At 30.1% G+C, this 18399-nt stretch overlaps 1 protein-coding gene across 4 annotated transcripts in view; it reads right to left on the reverse strand.

Annotated features, from left to right (window-relative positions):
• LOC106457340 (mucin-6-like) overlaps window positions 1–16719 on the reverse strand; it is a 96547-nt gene extending 79828 nt beyond the window's left edge. For 3 of the 4 annotated variants that reach the window (XR_002610139.1, XM_022383218.1, XM_022383217.1), the window contains exons 1-2: window positions 16682–16698; window positions 10282–10352 (exon numbers count right to left, since the gene is read on the reverse strand). Coding sequence is in view for 1 of the 4 variants with exons in the window: in XM_013916742.2 (XP_013772196.1) it covers window positions 10282–10292 (11 nt within the window). In the remaining 3 variants the exon portion in view is untranslated. Of the gene's footprint in view, window positions 1–10281; window positions 10353–16681 lie in introns of all 4 variants that reach the window. The other variant, XM_013916742.2, reaches the window with a different exon arrangement.
• Window positions 16720–18399: the final 1680 nt, after the last annotated feature.

The following is an 18399-nucleotide window of genomic DNA, read 5'->3' on the forward strand; positions in this document are numbered from 1 at the left end:
GAAAATCAAGCTAATAGAATATTCATATAATTTCAGATGCAAAAAAAAAAATCTGCAATATTTAGCCATTATGCAATATTCTTTTGTGTAGTTCTTTTCTCTAACCTAGCAAGAATCTAGTAGTATTGCTTACATTTGCATATGATCATTATTATCAATATTACTTAGAGGAATAGTAATGTTTTCCATAACTTTGTTGTCTTTATAAATAAACAGTACCAAAAGGTATTACAACATTGCACATTTTGCTCAACTGTTTTATATTCCTGTTGACTTAAAATATAATATAATTATTTAACACATATGCTATACTAAAGTTCAAGATATTTATATCATCTTTTACTTAAAAAATGTTTCTTAATAAAAATTATACTGTATAATTATTTATGTAACTTCTACTTCTAACAGATAATATTTAAAACTAAGTTCTTATAGCTAATAAAAGCACAGAACTTTTCTCGTACCTAAGAAGGATTGTTTAATAAGATGCAAGGAATTATTTATAACTATGCATTACACAAGTGATAGTGTAACACCACTACTAATGTGAAAAAAATGAATCTAAAACACACTTAAAAACATGCAAAAAAAATTCCCTTTTTGAAATGTTAGTTTATGTTCAAACACATTACGAGCATAAAATAAAAATGCATTACTGACCTAATATTGTTGATTATTTACTTATAATGTTACACACATAATAGAGTTTTTGTATTTCATACAAAACACTATTATGTCTACACTAAAAACTAAGCCCTGGATCCATGGTCTTGTTCTACATGCACTGTTCTTGAAACAATCCTACAATTCTAAATCAACATGAGTTTTATCATATTTAGTATTTACAATTGTGCTAAATGGTAAGAAAACAGCTAAATCTGAATTTCATCACATCATTCAGGTTGTAGTTTATTCTTTACAATTCAGTGTGTGATGGTAAAATACACGTGTACTGCTTTATAAACTTCAAACTACTTTGAATCTAAAATCTTATAGTTTTATTCTTTTTAGTGGGTAAAATTTGAAAGAAATAATGCATCAAATCATTAATTTTAGTACAACAAGGATATATTTATGTACACAACATAGGAAACTGAAAACAGCTTTGTCCTTTACCATTTGATAAAGTATATGATTGCTTTTGTTGCTCTCTCATGTACTGTTTAAAAACATCGATGTTAATCACTACTTTGACTGTAGGAACTTCAGTGTTCATGATATTAAACAGTATTCCAACCTTGATTGAGTTAGATAGTAATTTCAAAGTCAAACTAAAATCAGACTTCACTTCTGACTGCAAAAAATAACTATTACCATGCCTGGACCTACAAATCAGGAAAGGGAGGGGTCACAGACATCTCATGATTTTGTTTTTTATTTCTCCTCACAGAGGTAATACTTAGCCAAACTGCATGTAACTTATAAAACCGTTTTGGCTATAAATAAACTCATATAATTTGGTTCAATACTTCTATAATTGTTAGGTTGTGAAATATCCAGATTTTATCGTGATAGGTTGTTCTAAGGAAACCTTAAAAATATTTATTTTTATACTAAAATTTTAATTTTTTTATCCTTAAAAATACTTTTATCTTAAATCTCCAGTCAGTTTCAACTAGATTGATATTTACTGACATATTTCTTTTTATACTTTATTTTACCATTACAACAGCTATATATCCTAAAAAACATAGCAATACTGACAGATTTACCAATAATGCTGGACCTCACCGTTCAAAATGGCAAGGTAACGAGATCATTTATATGTAACAAATATAGCTTATTTTCAATAAGTTATAAGCTAACATAGTCTACAGTACAGTTGATTTGAATATGCTATGGACTCATCAACACTCAAAATCTCCCTATTAACAATGCACTTAATCTTTGTTTTTGAAATAGAACAGAAAGATATAATGATGCACAACTGAAATAAAGGTCTGCAAATATAAAATTCTTGATTTTGTTATTTCACTTGTTAAACACATGGAGAAGGATAAGAACTTGTGTATGTAAAAAGGTTAAATTTGTAATAAATCATTGTCAAAACTACACCAGAATGCATGTCACATGTAAAATTTCAAATTTTTTCTGGCACAGAATGCCACAGGGCCCTCATACAAGGTTTACATCTTTGGTGCTTCACTACTTTAAAATATTTGAATGGGAATTTTTCAAATCCTGGCTAATACCCTGACCACAATATAAATAAAGATGAAATGAAAGCCACTAAATTTTAGTTTTTACAGAAAAAAACAGAACAAAGTTTAATTTGGCATTATAACTATTCACTGCATCAATGTTTCTGTATCCATTATATACAATGTCATTCTAAAATTCAGTGTTATTTTAAGTTCATTTTATTGTTGTTTAATTAATTTAACTAAGACACAGCAGTAAACACTTAATTTGAACTGTACAAATAAAGGCATACACGAGTAACATAATATAGCATACAGACAGCAAGGGATCACTGTTCATAAATATCTTATTAACATCATTGGCTATTGAATATTTTTATACAGTATGATATTCATGCAATAAGCCCATCCTAGTTTCATATCAGGATAAATTCCATAAAATGTTTTTGGCCTTTAATTATTTAAGCCCAATGTTTGATTTGCCACAAACTATCCATTTTTGTTGCAACAAGGTTGAGAAAACAAGAATATAACTAAAACATAAAAACAATACATCCTTCCAAAAATAATACTGTAAACAGTTATAACAAATTATGAAAAATCATAATCAAATACTTAAGTGTTTTGACTCTCACAACCAATCTTCGATTATTCTGACTAACTCTCACACCAGTGACTTCTAACCCACCAATCTTAAATCTATGTCTCTGTCTCGTAGTACTACCACTCTTACCATTAGAAATGAAAAATATGGTGCATCAATCCTATCTACATCCTTTATAATTTTGAACACTTCAATGATACAAAATTTACAGGTGAAATTAGGACAAAAATGGCAAATTTGAAAGTTAATAAAAATATTACAAAAAATTATTTATGTATCTTTAAAATATGCATTTAAGACACAAATAATAATTCAAACAGTATGACAGAATAACTCAAAACTAGTATAATTTATGTGACCTTCTAGTTAATCTATAAGTAGATTAAACAAATTTCATTACATACGGAAGCACCAACTTCCGTCTACTCTCAATACAATTGACTTGTGGAACAGTAAATTTTACCAAATAAATTAAAAAGCCATCATAATCATATAGTTCACAAAATTACTTACCTATTGATTGTAAACATGCACTATTAACGATTAAGACTGAGTAAATAAATAAATTCAAGAATATGAAGTATTAAGAGGAGCTTCTGTAGTAGATGTAACAAAATTTATTGACATATCAGAAAATAAAAAATTGGGAGGTTCTTATTTTAAATTCTATCCTGTCAATGTCTATAGTTTGTGTTTCTAACTGGTAGACATCCTGAAACCCATATAAGGAAAGAAATAAAACCTTAAAAGGATAATTCTGAGCAGAGATGTATCACAGAGAAGTGATGAATGAGAATTTATTTATATATTTTAAGTTAAAAAATTAAAATTATGTAACATTAAAAGTTGAATTATAAACTATATTTTGAAGCCAAGTTCCTTGGCATATATACTTAAAATTAAGTTTTGAATGTAATACTGTAAAGAGTGGTTTTTTCTCATTCCTTTACATTTGAAAACAATGGATAGATAGAAATAACACACTGAAAGAAAACAAAGAAAAAGTTATTAACTAATAAAATCTTGTAAATCATTTTTTTATTTCAGAAAGCAAAAAAGTTTTTTTTTCCAATAATAATTTTGTTTTTTCTTAATTTACAATTTAGGTTCAAATCCCTGTTAGAAATTATAGTATTGAGTATATCAGTGAAGGTATGCAATAATTTAACCTCACTAGCATGTCTCTACAAATGCTAGTATTTTGTAAAGTTACTTCTTGCATTTAACACTACTCAATAACAATTTTTTAGTTTATCACAACTTAGACGTGTGCACTCTGAATAACCTATACATAACTTGTAAAAATAAGTACCTATGCATAATTTTTTTTACTTGAAATTTCTGTGGATGAAAAAATATAAATTACCTGTTTTAAATAAATGAGTTAGAAGATTATTTACTTCCTTATGCTGTATGTTGTACAGCAGTGAGGATACTGTTTAAAAAATTCTGACTAAAACATACAGTATTATGTACATATTTAGTGTATATATATTTAATATATTATGTGAAAAAATATTATATTTAAAAGTGCTATAACTTGAGACTTGATTAAACAATTCAACTAAACTTTACTGTTATGAAATGAGCCAATGATGTGTTATAAACAATTACAGAGGAATTTACATATTGAGGCATATACCAATGACAAATAAGCACAATCAGTTGACTGTAGAAAAATATTCTACTGGCTTCAATGACGTAGCAAAGACAAATTATAATAAAGCATGTTATAATTATTATAACACAATAAACTCATACTGAAACATATCTCACGATAAAATTATGAATAAATATTTGTGGTCAAACGTAAAAATGTTAAATTCTTAACTGACAACAAGTATTAGACTCATTCAGTTTATGGTCATAAAAATCATTGTACAGTTTTCATTTTTCAAAAGGCAAACATACAAATAACAAAGAAAAACATTTATATTTTGCTCAACATCTGAGCTACTAGCCTTTTTCTAAAGATTGCAGCATACACCATATGAAATACAAAATAACAATACCATTAGTAATAAAGCAGAGTTTTTAAATTTAAACATGATAGGTTTGCCTAGATGGTTTTTATATTTCTACAAACTAAGGAATAGCCACTTAATAAACTTGAGGTTAATAAATTTCTTCTAGTCACATTCAGCATTATACAAGAATCAAACACGATTGCTTTGATATTTAACTCGCAAAATATATTAAAATCAGTTCCTGATGAATAGGTCTCTCTCTCTCTAAAATGAAAATCAATTTTCTTCATAGTACATCCTTTTTGTCATATTATCTATTTGGCCAGACATGCCACAATGAAACAAATATCTTATTCAACTGAAGATATCACAGACTGAAATAGCGATTAGCTTTCAACATATTGATTAAATCTAGAAAATATTAAAAAACTTCAGTTTATATTTTTGAACAGCAATATTTCCTGCAAGAGTGTTGATCGAGATATTTTAATAAAATCATTTGTAATTAGATATTCTGAAATTATGTTAAATGTGTGTAGTAATGTATTGATATTAAAACTAAAACTTTAGTGTATTTGTAGCTTAAGTGCAGTAAATGTTAATATATAGGCCATCTTGAAGAACAGTACTGTGGTCATAGAATGTAATGTTACAAATTATAAATTGGTTCATTTCCAACTGAATTTAACTCAATTAGTAAAAACAATAAAGCTCAATTCTGTAAAATAAAAGTATGATGTAATAGCACACAAAACAACATACATTCAGTCAGATTTGTTGACACAATTTTCAGTACAACATTACATACAGTATAAAGAACTATGCAGCACTACCACTCATTTGTTTTATTTTAGTAACTATTTTTGGATTATTCAGACTTTACAGGCCTATGTTATAAAAGCTTAACTCACCAAGGAGTCAGAATAACCTAACTGTTTTAAGAGCAGTATATAATGTAGGAATATCACTAACCTTTGTATGTACTAATGAAGTAAACTGTTAGGCACCCTTAAAAATTTACTGTACTTAAGATTAACTATAATTTCTAACAGTGAAAGAGTACTTAATTATGATTTATGTCTAGTAGATTACTATGCATAGAGATACTACTGCAAACTCAATCATATGTACTTGTGTTAACACACCCAAATTTCCCTCAAGGCCAGTGCCCCAAAAGTTCATAAATTACATTAATATTTCATTATTGAAGATATTTTAGTGATGAATGTGGAATTTTATCTCAGTTTCTATTCAAAACATAATGTTTATGAAGTTGTACACTAGAAGGAATTGACAAATACTTTTCTTGTGCAGTAATTTATAAATTTTCTTGACAGACTAAATAAAATCATTATTTCAAACTTTGTGTACATATAATATGCTGTGAATTTTACCAGTTACTGTCTGTACATTTGTACTTATCTCATAGGCTTAGAAACTTATTAATGTCAGGAGTGATTCATATGTAATCAAATTACATATACATTAATTATCATTACTTCATAGTTGTTGTTTTTTTTTACAGCTGAAACACCTTAAAACTATGGAAGAAAGAACACTGTACTCTTAATTTTGAAACACAAACTACTAGTCTGACAAAAAAAACAAACAGAAAACAATTATGTCAAACCACACAATGCATAAAACTCCCCCAATTCCGTACCTTCCCATTTATTTTTTTCTGATTTGAATATTACAGAATCATAGAGATTTGGATTTCATTAAACAAAATTAATCAAAAGCTCAAAAAATTCAAAATAACCATAAAACCATTAAATTCCTAAAATCAGTCTAGCTTAGTTAGTTTCTAAAATTTCACAGGAGCACCAAGAGTTTATCAAATCCATGATAGTTCTGACACTTTTACACGATCAATAAACAAGAGAATGTTGGCTATGAATTATTTCTCTCAATAAAATTCTATCTGATACATTTTTTTTTAAATAAAAATTAAATTAAATTCTTAGAATAAACACAGAAAGGTTTTTCTTTTCTATTTTGTCAAGAAAATTACCATCCATGACTTTATAAAAAGTTTCATAACGAACAAAGAATATATTTTACGTTGGTTACACATTCATAATTTCTAAGTTTCCAATAATTCTATTCCAAAATTGGATTTCTCTAGTTCTGTTAAATTGTCAGACATAAAATATGAACATTGTTACTGAATGTATAATTATAACTGGGCTCTTTAAAGTTCCAACCTCTGTAAATTTACATTATTATTTTTATTTTTTTACCTTATTTAATTTTGTTAAGCTTCGGATCAGCATGGCTCAATGATTAAGGCTATGATTTGTGGGTCATGGGTATGATTCCCAGTGCCCTAACCATGCTCATTCTTTCAGCCATGGGTGCATTACATTTGTGTGTCTGTTTACGAATTATAAAAAAACTACTGGGGCTACCTGCCACCAACCCTAATTTTTAAATGTTGACCAAGGAGAAAACAACTGGCTGATAGCTCCAACCAACAAACTCTTGGGGTACTCTTTTATCAATGAATAACGGGATTGAATGTGACATGAACAACAGCTATTTATTACTACTTACAAATATGTGAGTTAGGCCTAGTAGCCATTGGTTATAAACTGGCCACAGTTCATGTAAAGAATATGGCAGATACAGTGTGGGTAATGTATTACAGTGTGTTATACATTCATCTTTACCTTCAACTCTCAAGCACTTAGAATTTACCTTGTTCAAACTAAACAATAGTGTACTTTCAATTCAATCCATTGCTTATTTACTAAAAGCTACAAATGTAATCAGTGTTACTTAGGGTGAGACTGCATTAATAAAAAAATGTTATAGTAAGTTAATATTCATTATTCTTCGATCTGTCAAACAAACATTGATTGCTGAATAACTTGCTTATTTAACTGTGTTTGTCAGAAATTGCTAGACATCGACTCACAACAGTTTAACATCATGTAACACCATTAAGTCATTAACCTATTTACATGAACATGACTACTGTTTAATTATGACTAGCTCTAGCTGGGTAAGAAGCACCGAAAATGTAAAACACAAAAGTCTAGCTTTCATCAGGTACCACTTAAACACTGCCTAGTACAGTAAGCTTTACATTGTTTGACTTATTGATTTGTCAGCATACTTATGCATTTCTACAGTTTCTTCAAGCCGTTACTGCAAGATATAAATGTATTAATCACTTTAATGTGTTCTTTCTAAACTTCTATCCATATAACAACTTTTTGCTTAATAGTTTGTTTTTTACATTTATAAGTTTGTTAGTTATACTTTAAGTTTTCCATGCTCCTGATGGAATTACAAAAATCTAAACCATCTGTAATTAAAGTTTGTGTTATATTATCATGATTTTAATACTTATCATACTACTTCAATTTCTGCTTTATGAATCATTTTAATCTTTGCAAAGACGTCATCTGGTCGTAAAAGTTTTTTTGCCAAATAGTAAACATTGTACTGTCTTAGTTTTCACTAAGTTGTATATTATCTATCACACACTAAGGTAATAATCTTTACTAGTTTTATTACACAAAACCTATGGACAATTATTTTTCTTGAAGGATGTATTTAGTTTTAGTAATATTGTGACTATTTATAGGGAGAAATCCACAGAACATTATTCATCATATTTTCAGCTTGTTACAGGTTTTGAATTACGTTTCGTAGATGATACATTTTCATGTACAAAAGTTTAGGACTAAAAACTGGAATGTAATCCTAAATTGTGCCTAAAGATGACTATCATATTAAACAAAACCCAAAACCAGCTGAAAATAGGAGTATTAGTCTCATGTGAGAATAACTAATTAGCCAAATGTAATCATCTAAAGATCCCAACAATTAATGAAATAGCAAAATTCTCTCAGCTCTAAATATAATGTTTAACAAATACTTCAATGGTTAATAAATCAGGTTGTTTTCTTCAACAGAATCATAATTACGATAACGAATGTCAGTGGATTTTTATTTCATTTCTTCAATTTAAGATGTGTGTCAAAAATAGAAAAATACAGCTCAGATAACTAAAAGATTGTCAAATCTGATCAATTTTTATCTTTAAAAATCTGAAGAGTTAATAAAAAAAATACATTACTTGTTCTTGTTGTTTGTAGTTAAGCACAAAGCTACTCAAAGGGTTATCTGTGCTCTGCCCACCACGGTATCGAAACCCAGTTTCTAGCAGTATATGCACTGCAGACATACTGCTGTAATACATTACTTATCAGATGAACTACAAAAAATTATCATTGCAAGATAACAACCATTGAAATAAGTTCATATTATCTACCAAATACAAACATAAAATATAATGCATGGGAATACTATGTTCAGCTATTAAAGGTCAAATTTTCAAGATCTTATACCAAAATGCAACATTATTTTATGGTACTATTTTGTAAAGAGTTGAAGCATTTATATGTGTTCTAAACTAAGAGACCAGTTAGTGACAGTTGTACTGATTAAATGATTATTACTCAATGTTGTTAATGAATTTGTAGTTGGGTAAATATGGAATATTCAGTGCTACTATAGCGTGCAGTCAACAAAAATATTTACACTAAGTATGTGGTCTACATCATCACTGTTTTAACTTTCACTGATTTGCAATTGGCACCATTTATTATAAATAATGCTCTTAAACTAATAAAGTACAAAATACCATTACATAATGGTTTTGGGGCAAATATAATCCGAATGAACTAAATTCCAACAATCAAAACTAGCACAATTATAACCTCAATTTAAATTACTCTTTGGGAACACATAACTTGTTATATTATAATTTGCTGAACAAAAATTTAGATAAATATAAATTATTTTGCAAGAAATTATGTTTTAGTGAATCATTAAAATGGTGATGATGATGATGGTATCTGTGTAGACTGCATGCTACAGTGTAAATATCTTTGTAGACTGCACGCTATAGTAGCACTGAATATTCTTATTTTGGAATTAGGTTTTCTTTGTTGGTTGATTTTCCAGAGTCCTTTATTTATTTAAACAATCATTAATCTTGATATTTATGTTATATTTCATTAATGTTAGTATCAAGTCCATCCAGGCACATACTTATTAACTGTATTTTAGGAAGATAAAAATTTTGTATTCTAATTGTTCAAAAGTTTAATTTTTTACTTCTGTATTTGTTATAGTTAAATAAATTTGATTTTTGTGTTTCAACTCTAGTTGTAGCACCTGTTTGTTTGTGCTGAATGACATCTGCTTTCTCTCTGTACTAGATAATTTGTTTTTGTTTTGTTTTTTGCATAAATCATTCCCATTATATATGCAAACAAACAGAACAAAGCCTTTTTAACAAGAAAATTCAATTCACATGCTGACACTAAATGAAACGTTATATTGACATCCATCAGTTATTCATAGAATTTCAAGCCTGCTGTGTGACATTTCACAAAAATTTGTTGGAAAAACTATTTCCCACTACTTCCTTCATTTCCTATATGCAACTTCTTTTCCAACCCATTAGACAGAAATTAATTTCCCTAATAACAGAAAAATAAATAAAAAGAAAACGTTCAATATTAATTCTGAATATATATATGTACATCACCTGTTAATCATCTCTCTGGCCACATCCAACTTGTTATTTACTGCCTAATGATCATTTTCTTTAAATTCATTCTAAAAAAGAAATAAAAGATATATAATACAATATTTACTTTCTAATTACTAAATACTCAAAATCCATCATTTATTTCTCTTTGCCTGTAAAAATATAAATGATATGTGAAGTAACATATCTTCGTTTTATTTATTTATTTTATGTCTGTTCCCCACTACTTCAATTACCTATACACAATTTGACGTTTCAAGAATTATATTTCACGTCCTAAAAGTATATAATTTGAATTGTTATGTTATTAAAAGAAAAGAATAACAAATTCCATCATCTTAATTTAAATACCAACATGAAAATGTCTTTAAAAAAACGATGAATTGGATAAACAATTATAAGCTCAGCTGCGTTAATAAAGGGAAAAAAATTTATTCCAAACTTAGCGCTTTCAAAGTTCAGTAAATTAAACTTATGAAATATATTTGTATGTGCAGCTTATTATAGATCTGCCATATATTTAAAGTAGGGTTCAAGGGTAGTGTAATACGTTAGAAATAAAGTCCTGTTTATTATCTCATAACAGTGTTACGTCAGAAAATGTAGTTATTCAAAACGAAATAATTTCTAGAAAAACTAGTTCATAAATATCATTAGTGTAGGCCTTGGTTAAACATGGTGTCAACTAATTCAAAAAACAATTCATGAGATAAAAAAAAACAGATTATATTATCTATCTCAACACTATAGTTCATGATCCAGATAAATTAATATAAAACAGTTTAAGGGGAGGAAGGAGTATTAGTTTCGGGTATATAAAATAAAGTTGTAGTGGTAGTATAGGCTATTTTAACATATAGTTATGAAAAAAAAATCAATACTGCTAAGTGTACAAAAGTTATTTACTATGTATGAATTATCATTGATAAACCAGAAAAATCATCCATATTATAAGGGCCGATTGAACGGCTCAAAGAACCCACCGCAAAATTTTAGAGGCGCAAAAATTGTGAAAATTTAGAAAAATTAGTAATAATCAAAGAGAAAAGGGTTATTTGTGGTGAAAGTTTGTGTGCAAAATTTAAATTAATATGACATCGAATACCGGAACGTTCAACTCCAGATAAGGTTTTATTTTATATGCGTAAAAACCAAATCAAAGTAAATTTTCCAATTACGTTTATTGCTCTAAGTCTAAGAATTTTGCCCGTTAGTGTGGCTAATGACGAATAATCGTTTTCACGAGTGAAGCTGAGAAAGACATTTTTGCGATCCACAATGGGACAAGAGATCAAACAGTGTAGTAATAATTTCTATAGAAGATGAAATGACCAGGGAAATTAATATAGACAAATAAGGGGAGGTTTTGCCATGTCGTAAACTTCCATTTTCTAAAGACTAATCTTTGTTTCTTATACGTAATTTTCTACTTTTTACCATTTTTATACTCTGTACTCTGTATTTCAGAAAATGTTTAAATTTTGTGAAGTACAGAAAAATTAACAAATATAAAAAACTTGAAAAAGGGCGCAATTTTTTATTTTCGCACTTTTCAATTTTTGAATTGAGCCGGTACTGCATATTACTTATAATAATAACAATTAATTCAGCAAATTCAATGTCTCACAACACTTATTTTCAATCCGCCATTCATTTCTGCAGCCGGTTTAGTTTGCTTGGGACCATACAGAGAGCGCGCGCTGTTTATAATCCCCAACCCTTATTCCACTGACTGTGCCACCATGATGTATGTGGAGTGATAAACAACATTTCATTATAATAGCCACTGATTGATAGCCATTTAAATTTTCAATAAAAGTTTGAATAATATGCATACTCCTGTCATGCACAAAATATAAATACTGTTTTTAGGTTTGAATTTTGCTCAAAGCTACACGAGGGCTATATGCGCTAGCCGTCCCTAATTTAGCAGTAATGGACTAGAGATAAGGTAGCTAGTCATCACCACCCACCTCCAACTCTTGAGCTACTCTTTTACCAGAGAATAGTGGGATTGGCCGTTACATTATAACGCCCCTACGGCTGAAAGGGGTGAGCATATATGGAATGGGGATTCGAACACGCGACCCGCACATTGCGAGACAAGCACCCCAACCACATGGTCATACCAGGCCCTGTTTTTAGACAAACCAAAGTTAAGAGAAGTACATATACATAAGTATTATAATAAAACACGATTTATACTATAGTAATATAACAACTAAAATAATTCCAATTTCATTTGCTAAAGTTCAGTTCGCGCATAGACAATGTAAATCTGTATCTTCCAATAAAAGGCTTTATTATTATTGTTTCACATCACCAACCAAGGTTCTTTTTAAAAACGTTCTAAACATATCGAATTATTAATACGAAATGAAGCATCACTTAAAAACAAAAGAAATAAAGATAACTTATGTCAGAACAAAAAATAAGTACACGGTAAATAACAAATTTGTTCGTTAAACGAAAAACTGAACCTTCAACCAAACAACGCATTCGTTATTAAATATGTCAACCAATAGCTAAAGACTATGGGGCGGGGCCATCTTTCTATTGGTTTCTCGGTAAATTAGGTTCACTTAGGCATCAGTTTTATCAAGAGCGATTCATTCTAGTTTCATATGGTTAAGAGCGAAGGAAAAATGAGGTTGGCGTAAGAAACTCCAATTCTTCAACAGTGTGATATATTCCACAGTCATCAAGAAATGGTTAGCGTACACTCTTTGCACCACGCACCTACAGATAAACTTCAATGCAACATATAAGTGTAGACATTCTACGTAAACGTAATATTAATGTGGTTTAGTGTTGAAGTCGTCTGATCATCAATAACAAAACTTCGACGTCCGTATATACACACACTATAATTTCAGTACTTCACGCTAGCTTATTTTATTAACTGTTCTGTTTAAGTTAATAAATGAATGAAAGGGGGCAAATTCTTCATAAATTTGTAGATTTTGGAAGTTTCTTTATGACGAAGCACTCAACTTTATAACAATACAAATAATCTTCCCACATGTGATCAAAGGATATGACTTAAGTTGTGGAAGAAATAAAAATTACCAGGGAAGGCGAAAAGATGTTTGTAAACAGTAAGTGAACTTTAACAACTTGAAACATTTCGCTTCCATATTTGAAAGGAAAATATTTTACCCTGTATATATAACCATATATTTTTAGGTTTTTCGTGCTAAGCTACAGAATGAGCTATCTACGCAATGTCCACTGCGAAGAATCATATCCCGCGTTCTAGTATTATAAGTTCTGAAACCTATTGCTGACCCACTGGGGGACATACATCGTTAAAGAGTATGGGGACTGCCCTATAGTCCTAAACACCACTGGTCCTAGGGTCCACTGTTTCTAATTAGGATCCATAGTATTAACATATGGTGAAGTCTTCCGACTGCGTAAATAAAAGTATATTTTGCGTGTGAAAGCACAAACTAAAGAGATGGGGGAAAAGGCAAGTAATGTAGCGTAGGAATGTCATGTATGCTTTTTTAGTATATCAAGTGAACACGTTCAAGCGAGATTCTTGTGCATCCATTGACTATATATAGTCACAGTCTCTACTGATTGTACTTGGCGAAAAGAGGTATCTTTACTTCAAAACAATATCAAATCAGAAATAACACATACGAGATTCACTGAATGGTTTTCTTGTAATTACTTCACTGAATTATGAAATACCCAAAAGAAAGTCTTTTGTTTGTTCTGTTGACAACTAACTCGTTTTCCTGGACTCGTTACTCACCTTTCTTACTTGCTACTTGCATTTCCTAACTTATTACTCACTACAGATCAAAAGCAAACCTCTTAATCCTAAAAAGAAACCAGTTGTTTCAGGATCAATGGGCCTTATGTTTATGGACACGACACCTCTTCCAAAAACATTAATGTTATACATTCCTTTAATTAACGTATATATATATTTAATGTGTCTCTTGAGTGCTAATAACAGGGTGTCTAGAAATTATGTTAGAATTTTTACCTCTCTTTCATTTAGATACAGAAGCCTTGAACCGTTGCTACAATGGCTACTAGTTCTATTAGGCCAATGGAATTACATTGTAGCATGTCGTGACAACGCTATAAAAGCCTAACAGGGGGATTCTAACTTTTGTTTTTGTTGTTAAATACAAAACTGCAGCAGAATGGTCTATCTGTAAGGTGCCTACCGCAAGGATAAACCCCCAAATTTGAGCATTATAATTGAAAAATAAACCCTCAAGCTTACCGTGGAGCCAATGCTAATCATTAACTAAGATAAAAATTTCAATTTTAAAATGACATTGAGGTTAAAAACAAGAAGGGGGGTGATAGTTTATATGGTTATTTTCCTACTCTTGGTAAAGTAAGTAAAATCAGAACAAATTTCTCGCCTTTGAGATTTTACAATCAATAGCTTGTAAATACTCTTTGCGAATATACAACTGCTACGCATTTTCCTTAGTTCTGGGCGCCTGTTAGTTTTAAGAACTTCACACCAAACATAAATGTTACACAGAACTTTTAACTTTTCTATGTGCTCTAAGTGGTACAAAAAATCTCACGGATTAATGTATCCTCAATAAGTATGTATTATTTCCCAACGGCTTTTGATTTGCGTATCTGTAACTTATATAAAACATTTTTATACGTCGCTCTACCACTTAGACCTAAACCCCACTTTAGTTGTCACACCAAATTTGCTATGATTTCATACTGCGTCTAAAATAATATAGTAATTGAAAACCTCGTCAGCACTGTCTGTGAAAATTGTAGTCCTTCAAACCTGACAGTGGGGAATTCTGAATTATAAGCTTGTGCAATATATAAATATTCGTATTTTTTGTATCAATGGCTAGTAGTAAAGTTAACTCCCAAAAATACAACGCAGAATCCGTAATGTTACCATTAAAATTGCTTTTTACACTCGAATATTTTGCTACAACCAAGTATGATATTGATAATTTTAGTTGTACCTTCACTTTTTCTTAAACTGTCGTAACGAATATACTATCAACAAAATTAATGGATTTTTAACATTCAAAGGATACCATTTTTATATAAATACATTTCTGTAAAATGTTAAACTATCTCATTGTATATTACAACAAATACAATATTTAAATGGAATTGTTTTCTATTACGCATCAAACTCTGAGAGTACATGAAGGATATTACTTTGGTGAAAATGGTACAAAATGTAGTAACTGTGTATTTTATTATAATGAAATATTCCTGTCAACCAACCTTCACGATTATTTTGGCATTAACAATTTTATGCCAAGATATATATGTAAATCACTTAAATAGTGCTCAATTATCGACACGATATTTTTAATCACATACACAATTATTAGTTGCTCTCATAATTCAGAATAAAGCTGTTCTGGTCATTTCAGCTATACTGTAAATTAATTCTGGTCTAAATCTAGCAAGTTAAATACTGTAACGAAATACACACAGGCATAAAAATATTTTGTAATTATTACTTAATAGTACTAATGCTATCACGTCTCACATTATTTACACATTTTACAATATTAGCATTTTCTGGGCATTAACAAAACTGCTCAAGTTTTACAAGTTTGAACATATTACTATTAGCAATAAACGTATGTTTTAACTATACCAAGAGCCACTAAAACAATTTAATTAGCCTCGGGCTACTGGAAATAATGTTAAGCCTAAAAGTAAAACTCAAAGATATTTCTGACAAAAATCCCGCACAAGCTGTATCTGCGTGAACCTGACACAATACACTGCATTAAAGTAACTACAATATAGTGGTGTAAGCTTAATTCAGTTAAAATGTGAAGCCAATTACCAGCAAACTAAATACAAACTGGTTATTGAGATAGGTATACAAGTGACAAAGATTCAAGCTATTGACACAGGGTCTAACAGTAACAAGTCTTCACTCGAAATTAATAGTAATATTTTTTATACAAACTCTCCTTTACTGGCAGTAAGATAAATTCTCAGATACTATAAAGATACGGTAACTATAAAACATTTAAGAAAGAAGATGCCTTATATGCCTGAACTTTACTGGTCTAACTTCAAAAACGCCATAGAGAAACTTTTAGGTTTAAAGACGGTCGATTACTTCTATGGCGGCAGGCAGCACCGTCAAGCTATAGCTCCGTAGCTTGGTGCCTCTGATACGGTATAACCGTATAACGCATAATGGCATGACCTTGTTCTCAAGAACCCTGAAAGCTACTTCATGTGGTATTACAAAACAAGTCCATAAAAGAAAAAAAGCAAACTTATAACTAAACACAAGAGGTTATTTTCAAAAACAAATTACATTTTATGACATTTCAGAACTACTGAGCATTGCTACATGATGTTTTCTCTGAAAATTTTATCAGCAAAATATTATTCAGAAAACACTCACCCGTCCCGTGACATGCCAATGTCCAACGGGGTTCCCATTGGCTGCCACAGGGAGTGCTTAGATGTAGTGTCTGATGACGTATAATTGTACTTATTTCAAATAAAACAATAGAAATTTTACAAAATACTAATAAAACAATAAAAATAGATCATATAAAAGTCTTATAAATATAGATAATGAAATTTTTAAAGTTATGTTCAATTTTTATTCAGTATATTAAGTAATAATGTTTTAATATGAACACATAAATTGATGACGTCAAACACTTACGTTAGGTTAGTATTACATGACGTACTCATATTGGATGGCAACTATTTTTCCTCAGGCATTAAATGCACTCATTGCGATGTTGGTACTGTTGAAAGTAATTGTACGAAACGAAAGGTATATGAGGTTTTGTCATGAAGTCATACGTTTCCGTAAAAAACATCTTTCCTACATTATTATTCGTCACAATACAACACCTCCTAATTTGTTTGTTTTATTTTATTCATTTTTGCCGCCACCACGATCTCATAAGGGGAATTCAGTATTTGTTATTTCCATTTTGACATTTTTGTTAAAAAGCCAGTTGTTTTCAGAGTTAAACCTTTTTTTTCTTCCAACGCTTGTAACTCTTCAACAAAATTTAAAATATCATTATTTGGATAAGTATACTTATAATACAAAGCAGCCACCGTAAAATGACCAGCAACTGATTTGAGCTGAGGCAACAAAAACTGATAAAAATCAGGAAATACAAATTAATAGTTAAATTCGGTATTAGGGGTCCACTCTTTCTTATAATTAATTTAAAGAATTTTTACAGTGTAATTGTTTTTAATTTGGTACTTGTAAAACAGAATTATTAAGAAAAAGCCGAAATGGTAACCATATTGTTTTCTTGGAATATCTTTAATAATTTATCAAATCTAATAATGTCACACTGTATTTTTTTCTTGTTATTCAGAAACAAAATTCGTTTTCTTATAGTGTTGCAAAATATAATTTTTTCGTATTCAATAAAGGAAAGTCACAAAAGTTATTATAATACAAAATATGCAGTACTCTCATTAGATAAAACTTACTTTTGGTTTTGTTGCATTCTTTTGATCATGATATCGGCCCGGCATGGCCAGGAGGTTAAGGCACTCGACTCGCAATCTGAGGGTCGCGGGTTCGAATCCCCGTCACACCAAACATTCTCGCCCTTTCAGTCGTGGGGGCGTTATAATGTGACGGTCAATCCAACTATTCATTGGTAAAAGAGTAGCCCAAGAGTTGGCGGTGGGTGGTGATGACTAGCTGCCTTCCCTCTAGTCTTACACTGCTAAATTAGGGACGGCTACCGCAGATAGCTCTTGTGTAGCTTTGCGCGAAATCCATAACAAACAGAATAACAAACAGACTTCTTGCCCCACGGTGAATCAAAGGTAATATTCAGGGTTTATAGCGTAAAGTTGAGGCTTCGATCCTAGCGATGAGTATGGCAGAAGATATCTTATTTTATTTTATCTTTTCAGTGTTCGAGTAAATTTGAAACAAGTAGAAAAACAAACAAAGATTCATTATGTTTTCCAGTTTGTTTAGCACAGTCAACTTGAGCTATGTGCTTCGTTCACCGCGGACAATCAAACCCCGGATTTTAGCGTTGTAAGCCTGTAAACTTACTGCTGTCCCGCTGTTTATTTAGTGTGGAAATGTTTTGGAGCGCTATCTGAATAAATATTAGATCGCCA

This window comes from Limulus polyphemus, unplaced genomic scaffold (assembly GCF_000517525.1).
Source record: "Limulus polyphemus unplaced genomic scaffold, Limulus_polyphemus-2.1.2 Scaffold318, whole genome shotgun sequence".
NCBI lineage: Eukaryota > Metazoa > Arthropoda > Merostomata > Xiphosura > Limulidae > Limulus > Limulus polyphemus.